Source organism: Nerophis lumbriciformis, linkage group LG07 (genome assembly GCF_033978685.3).
Source record: "Nerophis lumbriciformis linkage group LG07, RoL_Nlum_v2.1, whole genome shotgun sequence".
In the NCBI taxonomy this organism is placed as follows: Eukaryota; Metazoa; Chordata; class Actinopteri; order Syngnathiformes; family Syngnathidae; genus Nerophis; species Nerophis lumbriciformis.
The window spans coordinates 23,652,129-23,665,000 of NC_084554.2; the positions used below are offsets into that span (position 1 = coordinate 23,652,129).

General features: G+C 39.7%; 1 protein-coding gene across 1 annotated transcript in view; it reads right to left on the reverse strand.

Annotated features, from left to right (window-relative positions):
- Positions 1 to 12,872, reverse strand: part of rttn (rotatin) — a 91,415-nt gene that overhangs the window by 24,574 nt on the left and 53,969 nt on the right. Inside the window, exons 26-33 of the mRNA XM_061965622.2 lie at positions 9,957 to 10,104; positions 7,996 to 8,162; positions 7,669 to 7,888; positions 6,290 to 6,418; positions 2,514 to 2,624; positions 2,010 to 2,168; positions 1,060 to 1,137; positions 563 to 764 (exon numbers count right to left, since the gene is read on the reverse strand). Of these exons, the coding sequence (XP_061821606.2) occupies positions 563 to 764; positions 1,060 to 1,137; positions 2,010 to 2,168; positions 2,514 to 2,624; positions 6,290 to 6,418; positions 7,669 to 7,888; positions 7,996 to 8,162; positions 9,957 to 10,104 (1,214 nt within the window). The remainder of the gene's footprint in view (positions 1 to 562; positions 765 to 1,059; positions 1,138 to 2,009; positions 2,169 to 2,513; positions 2,625 to 6,289; positions 6,419 to 7,668; positions 7,889 to 7,995; positions 8,163 to 9,956; positions 10,105 to 12,872) is intronic.

The window sequence follows — 12,872 nt, forward strand, 5'->3', positions numbered from 1 at the left end:
TTAAAAATAAAACCCCCACCTGAAAAGCACACAACAAACTCACTCGCACAGTAGCTAACGACAGCATTGTTGGGCTGATTGAATGAGCACATAAGATCGATCAGCCCGCCCACAATGGCTGTGCTGCCAAGCACAAAATGGCTGCGCTGCAAAGCATACAATGGCTTGATAAAACATCCGTAAACTGAGACAAGGTTCGTACACCAAAGTATAATTTTATTCGGCCTTTCTTCTTAAATCAAGGTTCCACTGTAATTAATGTTACCTTTAATTAACCATAGTTCACTATTGCTGGCAGCAATTATGCAGCCCCAGACCATGACACAATTATGTTGCGTGGTGTTGCCAGCCGTTTATAGGGTTCAGTGGCTGTATAATGGGCCTTTCAGTGGACATACTGTACAGTAGCTCAACCTGTACACTGACTATTCTAAAGCGTATTCAAGTTTAATTTGTAGAGTGTTGTCCTTCGATATAATGTAATAAAAAAAATCCCCAACATTAAAATGTTAAAAAATATATATACTTCAGACATGTACACTCACATAGGAGTGAAACCTACCAACTGAAGTACTCTCCTGAGGCCCAAGTCGACTGTCAGCACCGCCACCAGGTCGTTGAAGGTGAAAGGCGTACCTGCCTCTATAACAAGCGGAGGCGGATACGGCCATGTGCTGGAAATACTGACAGTGGTAAAGCAGGGCCTGGAGGGCAGGAAGACCAAACACCGACACACCAGACACCTCGTCATGGACACAAGGGTGCTGTCAGGGAGATAAGCACAGCATATTGAAGGAATATCCAATAAGATGCTATTGATGTTCTCACAGAAATGTTTATCTTTATTGGAAATGCTGAGAGCCCTGAGAGCTTCAATTCGAGCAAGTCTCCAAGCTTTGAATCCTGCGGAGCTCAACAAAAGTAGGAATTAGCGGAAAAAAGGTTTGCGCGCAGGAAAGAGGAAAGGAGTGAGACAAAAAATAAAAAATAAGGGTCAACAAGAGAGAAAACAGTTCATGGTCCATAAAAGCTTTTTAACTAGCTGGCAGAGCTGCTGACCTGCCAGTGGGAGTCCTTGGCCTCCTCTGCATTGGCAGGCATGGGCATGACCAGCAGGTTCTGCAGGATAAACGCAGCCTGGACACACAAAAACCCACAGAAGAGGGTTGAAAAGAAAAGGACGCACACACTTTAGCAAGTTTGAAAGGATCAGCAACAGCGCCCTCTGTCTGCTTGTATCAGCTAACACATGACCCTTTCTCATAGTAGGTTTTGAATCTGGAGTTACTGTGCCACACAAATAAAAATTACTTGATGCTCCCCCCTGGTTACTGTAATGGAGTTTTCCAAAATGACAGAAACATTTAATCATATTAACATGGACAGTTCATAAGCAGCAAATCAGATTACTCAAATAGTCAAATGACACACAATAGCAGCAGCATCGCTCAACTCAATAAAATAACAAATGTGTGACATTTTAAGTACAGGTAAGCTATTATTTTCCCCAGTTTTTATTGGTTCCAAAAAAAATAAAAGTTGAGGACTTTTATAACATAATAATAATGCGGCATTGATGTTCAAACACTGCTGGAATTATTAATCATCTAAGGAGAATGTTTGATTTCATACGGTGGGGTCATTTATAAATCTGCAGATTGCTATTAGGGATGGGTACTGTACTGTTCACATATGAACCGATACGGTACCAATTCCCAGTACCTGGAAATCGATACCGGCACTCAAAGGGACCAATTTTCGGTACTTTTGTGTGTGTTAATAAATATGAATTGTTTTTGATAATAAAAATCTATTTTTTTATTGCAACATTTAAAAATTAGCTGATTATGATAACTGCTGTTCAGTTGTCTTGTTTTATTATTATTTTTATTTATTATCTCATTTGCTAGTATTACATTAATTTGCAATTACAGTTGCAAGTCCAAGACGTTATTTTAGGTTTATAAACTCCCGTAAATGTGAGAAAATATCAGATTGGAGCAGCGCACCTCTCTTCGGACCATGCTGCACTCGTGCTGATCGAGCAGGATGTTGAGCAACGTGCCCCACAGGCCTCCGCTGATGTTCTGGCAGCTGGTGCACAAAGCCTGGAACCCACTCGCCACGGATGACAGCGTGGCGCCTAAACCCAAACTGGCAAACCTCACCTGGGGCAAAAAATTGGAAGGAAGGACAGCAAAAACTAAAATATATATCTTCATTATATTAAATGTAGCCAGTTAAAGTAATTATGACACTATGTTGTGTGCAGGGAAGCTTGTTTTTGGACACAGAGTGAGACTTGCTGTCAATATCTAACTCCTCGTGATCGTCTTTTGGGGTTTTAGTTTAGTTCCACAAAAATGTCTAGAAATGATCACTTTGTGACAGAAAGAGTTCATGCTAGGAAAAATGAACGCTGACAAGTGATTTGAATACTGAAAATGTCAGTTGTCTATGAAGTAGGGGATGCTAAAAGTATTTTTTTTTAATGAGACATGAGACGGCCGTACCTCTTGATCCCTGTCCACCCAGAGCGGGATAAGCCAAGACAAGCCCAGCTGAGAGGCGTTTCCTTCTTCCACGGTGCTGTCGTTCCCCAAAGACCACAAGGAAATGATGTCCTACTCCAGACAGAAGAGAAACATTTAGTTGCGTTGTGTAAATGTTTTAATAATGTGCAGGCTTGTTCCCCACTGAATATCAATAACAGTGCTTACATTGTTCATACATCTTAACCAAGGTTAAATTCAAGCACTTTCGAGAACACTTCTGAAGCTTTTCCACCACATTGCAGCTTAAATATTTATAGGAATATACAGTTGTGGTCAAAAGTTTACATACACTTGTAAATAACATAATGTCATGGCTGTCTTGAGTTTCCAATACTTTCTACAACTCTTATTTTGTTGTGATAGAGTGATTGGAGCACAGACTTGTTGGTCACAAAAAACATTCATGAAGTTTGGTTCTTTTATGAATTTATTATGAGTCTACTGAAAATGTGACCAAATATGCTGGGTCAAAAGTATACATACAGCAATGTTAATATTTAGTTACATGTCCCTTGGTAAGTTTCACTGTAATAAGGCGCTTTTGGTAGCCATCCACAAGCTTCTGGTTGAATTTTTGACCACTCCTCTTGACAAAATTGGTGCAGTTCAGCTAAATTAGTTGGTTTTCTGACATGGACTTGTTTCTTCTCCACACGTTTAAGTCAGGACTTTGGGAAAGCCATTCTAAAACCTTAATTCTAGCCTGATTTAGCCATTCCTTTACCACTTTTGACGTGTGTTTGGGGTAATTTTCCTGTTGGAACACCCAACTGCGCCCAAGACCCAACCTCCGGGCTGATAATTTTAGGTTGTCTTGAAGAATTTGGAGGTAATCGTCCTTTTTCATTGTCCCATTTAAAGCACCAGTTCCATTGGCAGCAAAACAGGCCCAGAGCATAATACTACCACCACCATGCTTGAAGGTAGGCATGTTCCTGAGATTAAATGCCTCACCTTTTCTCCTCCAAACATATTGCTGGGTACTGTGGCCAAACAGCTAAATTTTTGTTTCATCTCTAGCTTCATTCTTAATTTCTAGCTTCTTCGGGCTGTGCCTGGCCGGGCGCCGTGGATAGCCCGGCCACTAGGCGCTCACTGACGAGCCCTGCCTCCGGACCTAGCTCCAGAGGAGGGCCTCGGGCTTCCTCCGGGCCGGGTAACGCATCTTCTCATAGTTGTTTTCATGGGGGGTATCGTAACCCTGATGGGGGGGGGCATTCGGGTGCTACACCTTGCCCAAGGGTGACCTCCAGTTGGTGGCATATTTCAGAGGATATGCATTTAAGCCAGTTTTAAAGAGATTTGTCAACATTTCCAAAATTAATCCTAGGTATAATACATTAATCAATTAATTATATTTAAAGGACTTTGTGGGCGGAATAGCGGCATTCTCCAAAAAATTTAATGATATCTTTGCTTATTTGTTGTTGTTTTATAAATCAATTAAGCTTCGCTAAAAGACTACAAAACCCATTAAGAAACACTTCCATTATAAATTGTACACTGTGACATTTATACCACGTTATATATACCGTTAACATGAAGAGATTAATTTTATACCGTGATATGAATATTGAGTCATACCTCTGAGTCCTAACTACATTAAACATATGCTTAAAGGTCCCCTGTTATGAAAAATTGTTTAAAGATGCTATAACAGTAATAGGTGTCCTGAGAGCCTGTTTATGAGCACCAAATGTGAGAAAAATTCATAATTTTCCTCATTTGTTTGCTCCACTTTTTAGAGGAAAAGCGCTCAAATGCATTTGTAGTTCTGGGTTTTATAACATCATGAACAAAAAACAACCTTCCTTATGGACACGATACCGCCTCAAGCTCCATGATCCCAACTTGTGTATACAGAAGAAAAAAAATGAAAGGCTTCACTACACATCTTAAAGGTTTGCATTTTAAAATGTAGTTTTTCTTTGGCACATAGCCTAACCGAGCATGATGTAGATGAATGTGAGTGTAATGTTAGCACTGTAGCTCACATAGCAATGCTAGTGTTGCTAACGTTTGTGTCTTCTATCACTCCTTCATGTTACGTTGTTGTATGTGATACAGTAAATCTTTAGCTGTTAATTGGTTCTGGGTCTGACCGTGGTAAAATAATTTCTGAAAAGTAAGAATTGTTCATTATAAATCCAATATTCAGTGTAAAAACACTTTTAAATACGTTTATGACAGCTCTGTGGACATAGACACCTTTCCGTTTGCCACGATACTAAACAACACTCTTTGATTAGTTTGGTCTCATCTAATGGCCAATACGACTGTGGTACTGATACTTTTAGTTCATTTAGCACTTTTTATGTTTGGAAATGCCTAATTTAGACCAACAATACATAGAATGTGTTTTTTGTTGTTTTTTTAAATGTGATAAGAGTGAAGTTACAAACCTCAAAGAACTATCTATAAGTTCGGAATCACAGTGTACCCTCGATTTATAAACCCCTTGTTGTACGAACTTTTGATTTACGAACCCATCCATTTTCTACCGCTTGGTCCTTTCCGGGTAGCGGGGGGTGCTGGCGCCTATCTCAGCTGCATTAAGGTCCTGAGTTCGATCCCGGGCTCGGGGTCTTTCTGTGTGGAGTTTGCATGCGTGACCCGTGACTGTGTGGGTTCCCACCGCCAAAGACATGCACCTAGGGATAGGTTGGTTGGCAACACTAAATTGGCCCTAGTGTGTGAATGTGAGTTTGATAAATAAAGTTGATTTGATTTGATTTGATTTGATTTGAATGTTGTCTGTCTATCTGTGTTCCGTTGACCTAATAAAAATATGCTTTGATGTTCGAACCTTGTCTTAGTGTACAAACGTTTCAGCCACACATTGTGTGCCTTGCTAAATAGCAATAATGTGCCTGGCAGCACAGCCAATGTGGGCTGGTTGATCAATCACATGATCAATCAATCAATCAAGCACATTGCTTGTCAGCTCAGTCAGCAGCGCTGCTGTTGCTAGAGCGCTCAATGCTACTTGGTGTGCTTTTTACAGTGTTTTCAAAATTTTGCCAGCTAAATATAAATCCAAAGATATCAATGGACAAGCGACGTGTGGTTTGAAACCTTCAGGAAGCATCCACAATGTTGTCGACACTGCCTACTTTCTCTCCCCCTCCCTTCCATTGCGAACCAAGAAGATTACCCGACAAGGTAAATGGCCTTTATTTTTTTTATTCCTAATCATTGTAGTGACTTGGCTATTAAACTTATGGAGTTGTGTGATTCAAACTTTGAGTGCACCATAAGGCTAGTGACAGTGTGTGTGCGTGTCGGCAGGGCGGTTGGATATACCGGTAATTACAGTTCACTTAGTTGTTGTTTTGACATTTGACTTTTTTATTTACTAACCTTGTTCAATAACTAATTAAGTTCATAAATTGACGTTTCACTGTATATTAATAAAGTTGATAACGTGTACAATAGGGCTTCTTGGAGCAACACACATGCTGCTGAAGACAGGGGTGGTCAAACTGACTCATTAGCATTAAAGCTAGACACACATATACATAAAAAAGTGTTCCCAATGAGTAAGACTTACTAAAAGCAATTTGAAACTGTCTATATTCCAGCATCAAGGCTGGATTGTAGGCATTTCCAATATACTATTGTGGGACCTCTAAGACTTGTTTGAATAGTTTAAGAATAAAATAATATGGTGCCTTTAAATATTTACTCTGTATTGCTTTCTGTCCCTATTCACCACATATGCAAACACTGCTTACCTTTTCCTTACTCTCAGCCATCATCTCATGAGACAAGTGAAGCAAACATATTACGGCATTCTTAGTCACACCTTTCCCCATGAAGGACATGGAGTTGCCTCCCCACTGCACATAAAATGATGAGATCACCTGTGCAGAAGACAGCATGTCAGATAGACTAGTGGACATTGCATGCTCCCGTTGTGTTTTGACAGTTAAAACACCAAAAAGCACACATCTCACAGCTGGAAGGTTACCGTATGCCCATCACGAAGCCAAAAGGCAGGCATTAATACAGCCGGGACTAATTACTCTGCTCTGATGTGCCATCAGAATGTGGGACTGCACTAAAGAGCAGATGAAGAACGAACAGCTCGGTGTTCTGTGCAAGCTTTAGGGCCCTTCAGAGCCAGGACGAACGTGCAGAGAGTTGTGTCCAACAACTGGGAGGTTTGCGATTCTCGCAAGGGGCTTCAGCTGAAAAGAAGACAACCTCCACTCTTTGTGTGATCTTAATTCAAGTTCACGGTGAGCACGGAAAAAGCTGTCCTGTTAACATGATAGTTAATTCTGCAGGGGGTTTTACTCTGAAAGACAAAAGGCTCGGACGCATGGCTGCTGTGCAAGCTGGTCCGCTCCATGTTATCATTTAAATGGGCAGTGGAACAACTGAACAGATGGAGCGAGCAGGCTTGATTAATCTCATCAGTATCTCTGCAATGTGCCATTTCTAATCATTACATTTTTTTTAACTATTTCAAGTCCCGTGAATATCTTTGTTTTAATTAGCTCCTCACAAAACTCATTCAGCTCCTTAAATGTTCTAATCTCTTATGAGAGACAAGCTAATCTGGCAAAACACACACAGAAACACAGTGTGTAGACTCATAACCTTCAGTTCATGCTAGACTCACACCATGGGCACAACAGTAGGTTCTGAAGCACACTCTATTATTAAAAATTATGTTTATGATATTAATAATGCATGCTTTAGATGAGACTGGGTGGTCATGCCGCACAAAAAACCCAAACTTACACACGCATGTGCACACAACTCTCAATTCATGCTAGAGTTACACACTGGCCACAACATTAGGTACAGCAACACATTTGAATATGTTTAAAAAAGTTTTTTCCACAAAATTTAACTGACAACATTTGCTTTACATGTATGTTTTAGTAGATGACACTGAAGTTGTACATGCATCATACAAAAAGCTGTGTGTAATATTATGGTTAGCTTATTGAGCTGACTATGAGGGGCAAAATATTGGCGAAATTGTGTATCAACACAATCAAAACTGAGCAGTATTATCTTTGTAAAGGAAGAATCATTGAATCATATTCAATTGCGATGCTGTACCTAATGAACAGGCTTGTGAATATACGTTCCCACGCACCTCTAACAGGCCGCTGAGATACTTGGCGCAGATGGAGGCGGGCGACAGGTCAGGGCAGTGCAAACTCCAACCAGGTTGGGCTGTCAGGCTGATCATGCCCTGCAGAGTCCTCCCCAGGCTGGGAAGGCCATAGAAACACGGGGCATCAGACACCCGCAGGCTCTGAAGCAAGCGCAATGCCAGCTGGCTCTTGAAGGGGCCTACTAATGCCAAGCATAGCCTGGAAGGACAGACAGGCGAGAGCAGGAAGAGCAAGAGACCACTGAGGATAGGCTTGAAGAGGGAGATATGATGCAAAAAACAAGGTTATTGGGACTTCAAGTTTACCTGTCAGGTGTGTGTGTCAAGTGATTGAGCATGTTTTTAAAAAAGCAGGAGAGCTCCTTCTGCAGTTTCTGGCTAACGTGATTCTTTACTTCCTCAGACTCCACTGGGTTCTGCCCTGTATGTGCAGTCTCCACACCAGGCAGCATATTAAGAAGGGACATGGTTTCCTTAAAAAAAAATGAGCAAATACATTTACTTGTACAGTATTTGTGCCCAATTCACTACATTGACCTGCTGGTGGCACCACATGCAAAGTCATCAAAAATCTATTATCTGTAAGCAAATATATGATTGTGTCCTGAAAGACTGAATGTTTTTGTATTCCGAAACATATTTATTTTTTGCTCATTTGCATAGTTGCCAATTCTGCAAATAAACAATGAAATCTTTTAACGACCACCCCTGGTTTACTCACTTACTGGTAGAACCAACTGTTTATTTTGTCAAACACGAGTTAGCATAGCAAGTGCTGGACTGGGCTTTTATTTTGTTTGATTTGTCATCTTTGTTTTACATTCTATTTGCACAACAGGATCCCAACTTATTCGTTCTATCGACAATCTATTCCCATTAACCTATGCTATTTGTAACCTACTCTTTGTACATCCTATTTTATTTACGTCATTATGTACATACTATCATACATGTGGTACTCATTGAGCTAAATCTGGGACCTCGGGTACTGAACTCCATGCCATCTCATGCGTGCTTGTATGACAACGTTTCTTGAATCCTTAAAAAAAATATGTTTTTCTTTATTTTTTGTATACTGCTGCATTCCCGGAAGACTTCTGGTGCTTTCTGAAAACCTGATTCAGATAAATCATGATAAAATATGAGATCTAACATGCTAATGCCTATCAAAGGTTGAATACGAGTAGTATATAATTGACACTGTCATGGGTACCTAATCTAGCTATATGTAGTACGGTATGTGTAATAGATGAACAAAAATACAAACATATTTATATTTTATATTATCATACTTACCTTTGTGTTGAATCAGAACAAGACAGAAAAAAACACTAATTTAATTCCAGGATTTTTACCCTATTGATTTTTGTTGTTTGTTTATTGCTTTGATTTTATTGTTTTATTTAATGGGAATAATGCATCAACAGTAAAGAAAGTAAGCCACACATATTTAAAGTAAAATAATAATAAAATAAAATGAAAAGATAAAGAATTCGGTAGAGTTTGATGTTAAACCAAGTCAGAATTGCTCAGCCTTGGCAGAGTTCTAATTTGTAGTTCCAATTTGCATTGCAGTGGTATATAACTCCTCAACATGGTAATTAGAGATGTTTTGAATATTTAGAAACTGTTATTATAAATATCTGCACTCCTACACACTAGATAAAATATATTGTTAAATGAAAATGTGTGATATTATCATTGTTTAGGTTGAAACTTGTATGGGATCATTGACCTAAAAAAGTGTTAAATGGATCAATATATTTGACCATGCCTCTTTTCGAGAATGTCGACATGAGTAGTAGGAGAATAGCTGTAGAAGAACCAGATTTCATTGTGTAATTACAGAAAAGTCAGAGTGGCGCATTTCACCACCACCAGGCGTTCAATCTGAGTCTGTGGCAGGTCCCAAAGGGGCGGGGAGGGGGGGGATTATTGTTTACACAAAAACACACATTAATGAGAAGGCAATGCTGAGATGTCTCCATGGTAAAAATATGAAAACAACTTGGTTACTGCTGCAGGTTTGAGGTGGAACACGTGATGATATTGTTGTTTTATGAGAAGGTGATATGTTACATGGGATTTATTTTTGCTTTGATAACAACTACGTCCCCATCTGTGTTGAAGAGAGGAGCCTAACCGGATTTTCCTAACAGAGATGTGCACACACACATTGATACAGTATATGTCAGGAAAGATGTAGACACATTATAAAGACACATATTGCTGCTTTGCTGTCCTTTTCTGCTACAGTAAAAAAATACCTCGTTGAGAAGCAGCTGCAGTATCCAACGCAGGTCCTTGTCCTCGGGGTCAGATGCGCGCGTGTGTTTGAAGTAGGCGTTCAAAAATGCAACGACGTACGCCAGCAGCCTCTCATCCTCCACCGAGGCAGGATGCACCTGGAGAAACCTGCAGGGAGGAAGAGCAAAGACACGATCACCATCAGAAAGCGCAGTGAGAAAGAATATGCTGTTTTATCTTCAAGGAAACAAAGTGCATAGATTTATTTGTTTCATCCGGACCAATTAAAACAAATAAACAAGATAAAATGAGGCAGAATTAGCTCCGCGTGAAATTGTGTCAAAGTTGCCCGTTAATTCGTCGCATTCCCCTCCTTTGAATGCTTAATTAGCCGTACCGGAGCGCTGGGAAGTGACAGAGGAAAGAGAAAATTACCCTGCTACATTCAGTGAGCCATGAAAACATTTAATTTACAGCAAGTGCAGTCCCACACAGTTCTGCAGAGTTGCAGAAGCACCAGAGATAATAGCAGCTATAAAAAGCATCGGTTAATTAATTAAATTAATTCACCTAAACAAGACGTACTGAACACTATGTGGATACAAGTGTGAAGATACACCTCTTAATCATTTCATTAGCTAATCGTGTTGTGCTGGACCTCCTGAATTCAATTTCTTAACCATCCAAACGTATGTTAAGACAATTACAAAGGCATGGCTGGATTAGTTTGGTGGAGAACTCCAAGCACTTTGGACACCAGTGCTATTCAACTGGCGGCCCGGCCCAGCCCGGCCCGGGAATGGCATGATTCATTCCAGCCCCCGAGGTCAAAACTTACTTGGGAAACAAACATTTTTGAAGCAAATTCCTAAAAACACTAGAGCAGTGGTACACGGGCACCATATAAGAATCACTTGATTAAAGTAAATGATAAATAAATGGGTTATACTTGTATAGCGCTTTTCTACCTTCAAGGTACTCAAAGCGCTTTGACAGTATTTCCACATTCACCCATTCACACACAGATGGCGGGAGCTGCCATGCAAGGCGCTAACCAGCAGCCATCAGGAGCAAGGGGTGAAGTGTCTTGCCCAAAGACACAACGGACGTGACTAGGATGGTAGAAGGTGGGGATTGAACCCCAGTAACCAGCAACCCTCCGATTGCTGGTACGGCCACTCTACCAACTTCGCCACGCCAGTTTATTATTTACCTATATTTAAATACAGTGTAACTGTTCAAACTGTGTGTACGGTGGCCAAAATGTTTAAATATACTTGTTAACTAAAACCTCTGCCTTGTTTTAATGAATACTTAGGCATACTACGCTACTGTAATTTAATGTTGGTCATTATGGTGGTACTTGGAAAGCTTTTTTTTTTTTTCCTGAGGTGGTACTTGGTGAAAAAAGTTTGAGAACCACTGCACTAGAGTGCTCCTGTTGGATAGAGGAACTTGGACCACTGTAAATACATTGGCAGATTCTTGCGTTGACATTTTAACCTTGCTGCCTTGAGGTGTTCCTCGAAGCCCCATACTCCAAGTACTCTCCTTTTTGGCAGTTACAAATGTTTTTCATAATGTGATTCATATAAGTACAGTAAGGTGTTGCTGTATCTTGTTTACTTTAAAAGCAGTCAGTAGTTCATCCATCCATTTTCTACCGCTTCTCCCTCTCAGGGTCGCGGGGGGTACTGAAGCTTATCTGTAATTTGTTCAAATTCTTTAGTTTTACTAGTAGTCAATGTTACCCCTAATTGTTTATGTGTCTGAGCAAACACACAAACTCTTTGAGCATTCAGTGGACCACTTAGACTTAGACTTCTTTTTATTGTCATTCAAATTTGAAATTTACAGTACAGATAAGAACGAAATTTCGTTGCATTAGCTCGTTGTAGTGCAGGATAAAAGAGCAATAATGTGCAGATATAAATAAATAGATGTATATATGTGAGCAACATCAGACGTACACACCGGGCCATATCTGTCCCAAACCTAACATCATAACAAGTTAAATGTCTTATTATTATAATCTACTGACAGCAGTTATTTCCAATCAGATTATTTTTAACGTCTTGAATCGTGGCCCACTTACATTGAAAATATTTGTTTCATTAACTATTAAAGGTGCTGTTTGCAACTTCCTCAAAGTAACATTTTCAAAGCAAAAAATATAACAAGAACACCACCTTATGTTACCATTAATGGTTTAACAGATCATATTTGTTTGATAATTGTCTACATTTTTCACAATTACAAAGTTTATGTAACAACATTTTTTACCGGCCCGAATAAAATGATTGGTGTTCATGGCGGTCAGTCACCTAGTCTCATCAACACGTACACGCAGGGAGCACGTGCACACATTCAAAAGCAGTCCAAGAGAAGCAGCGAACAATACACAGTGATGTTGTTGTTATGATAGAATATACATTCAATGACAGCTATCCAAATTGCTAACAACACCTAAAGGTAATGCGCGTGCATGTTACGTACGTACATAATTACGTCATTAAGTATGAGAAGCCATGAGAGGGCAGGATATACTGTGTAAAATACATTGAAAAGTTGGCGCCCTTTCTGTGTAAATGTTGCAAACAGCCCCTTTAACTAGCATTGTATGTCTAAATGGGGGTCTATGGAAATAAGTTGTACCATTCAGATTTCACATTTAGTTCTCTTAAACATTCATATGTTGCACAACGAGATGTGTGATGTAGCACAAGCATGGGATAAAGTGTTCATTCCTGTAACGTTCTGTCTGTTAACTATATCATTACAGTTTTTATTAGCATTTCTGTAATCTAGTAACATAATTTCAAGATTAATATCCATAAATTAACATTGTGAATACATGACAGTAGAATAAGCACACATTGATTGGGGAGTGTGGGTGTACAGTACTTGTTTGTTTCACCATAACAAGAGTTATAAGC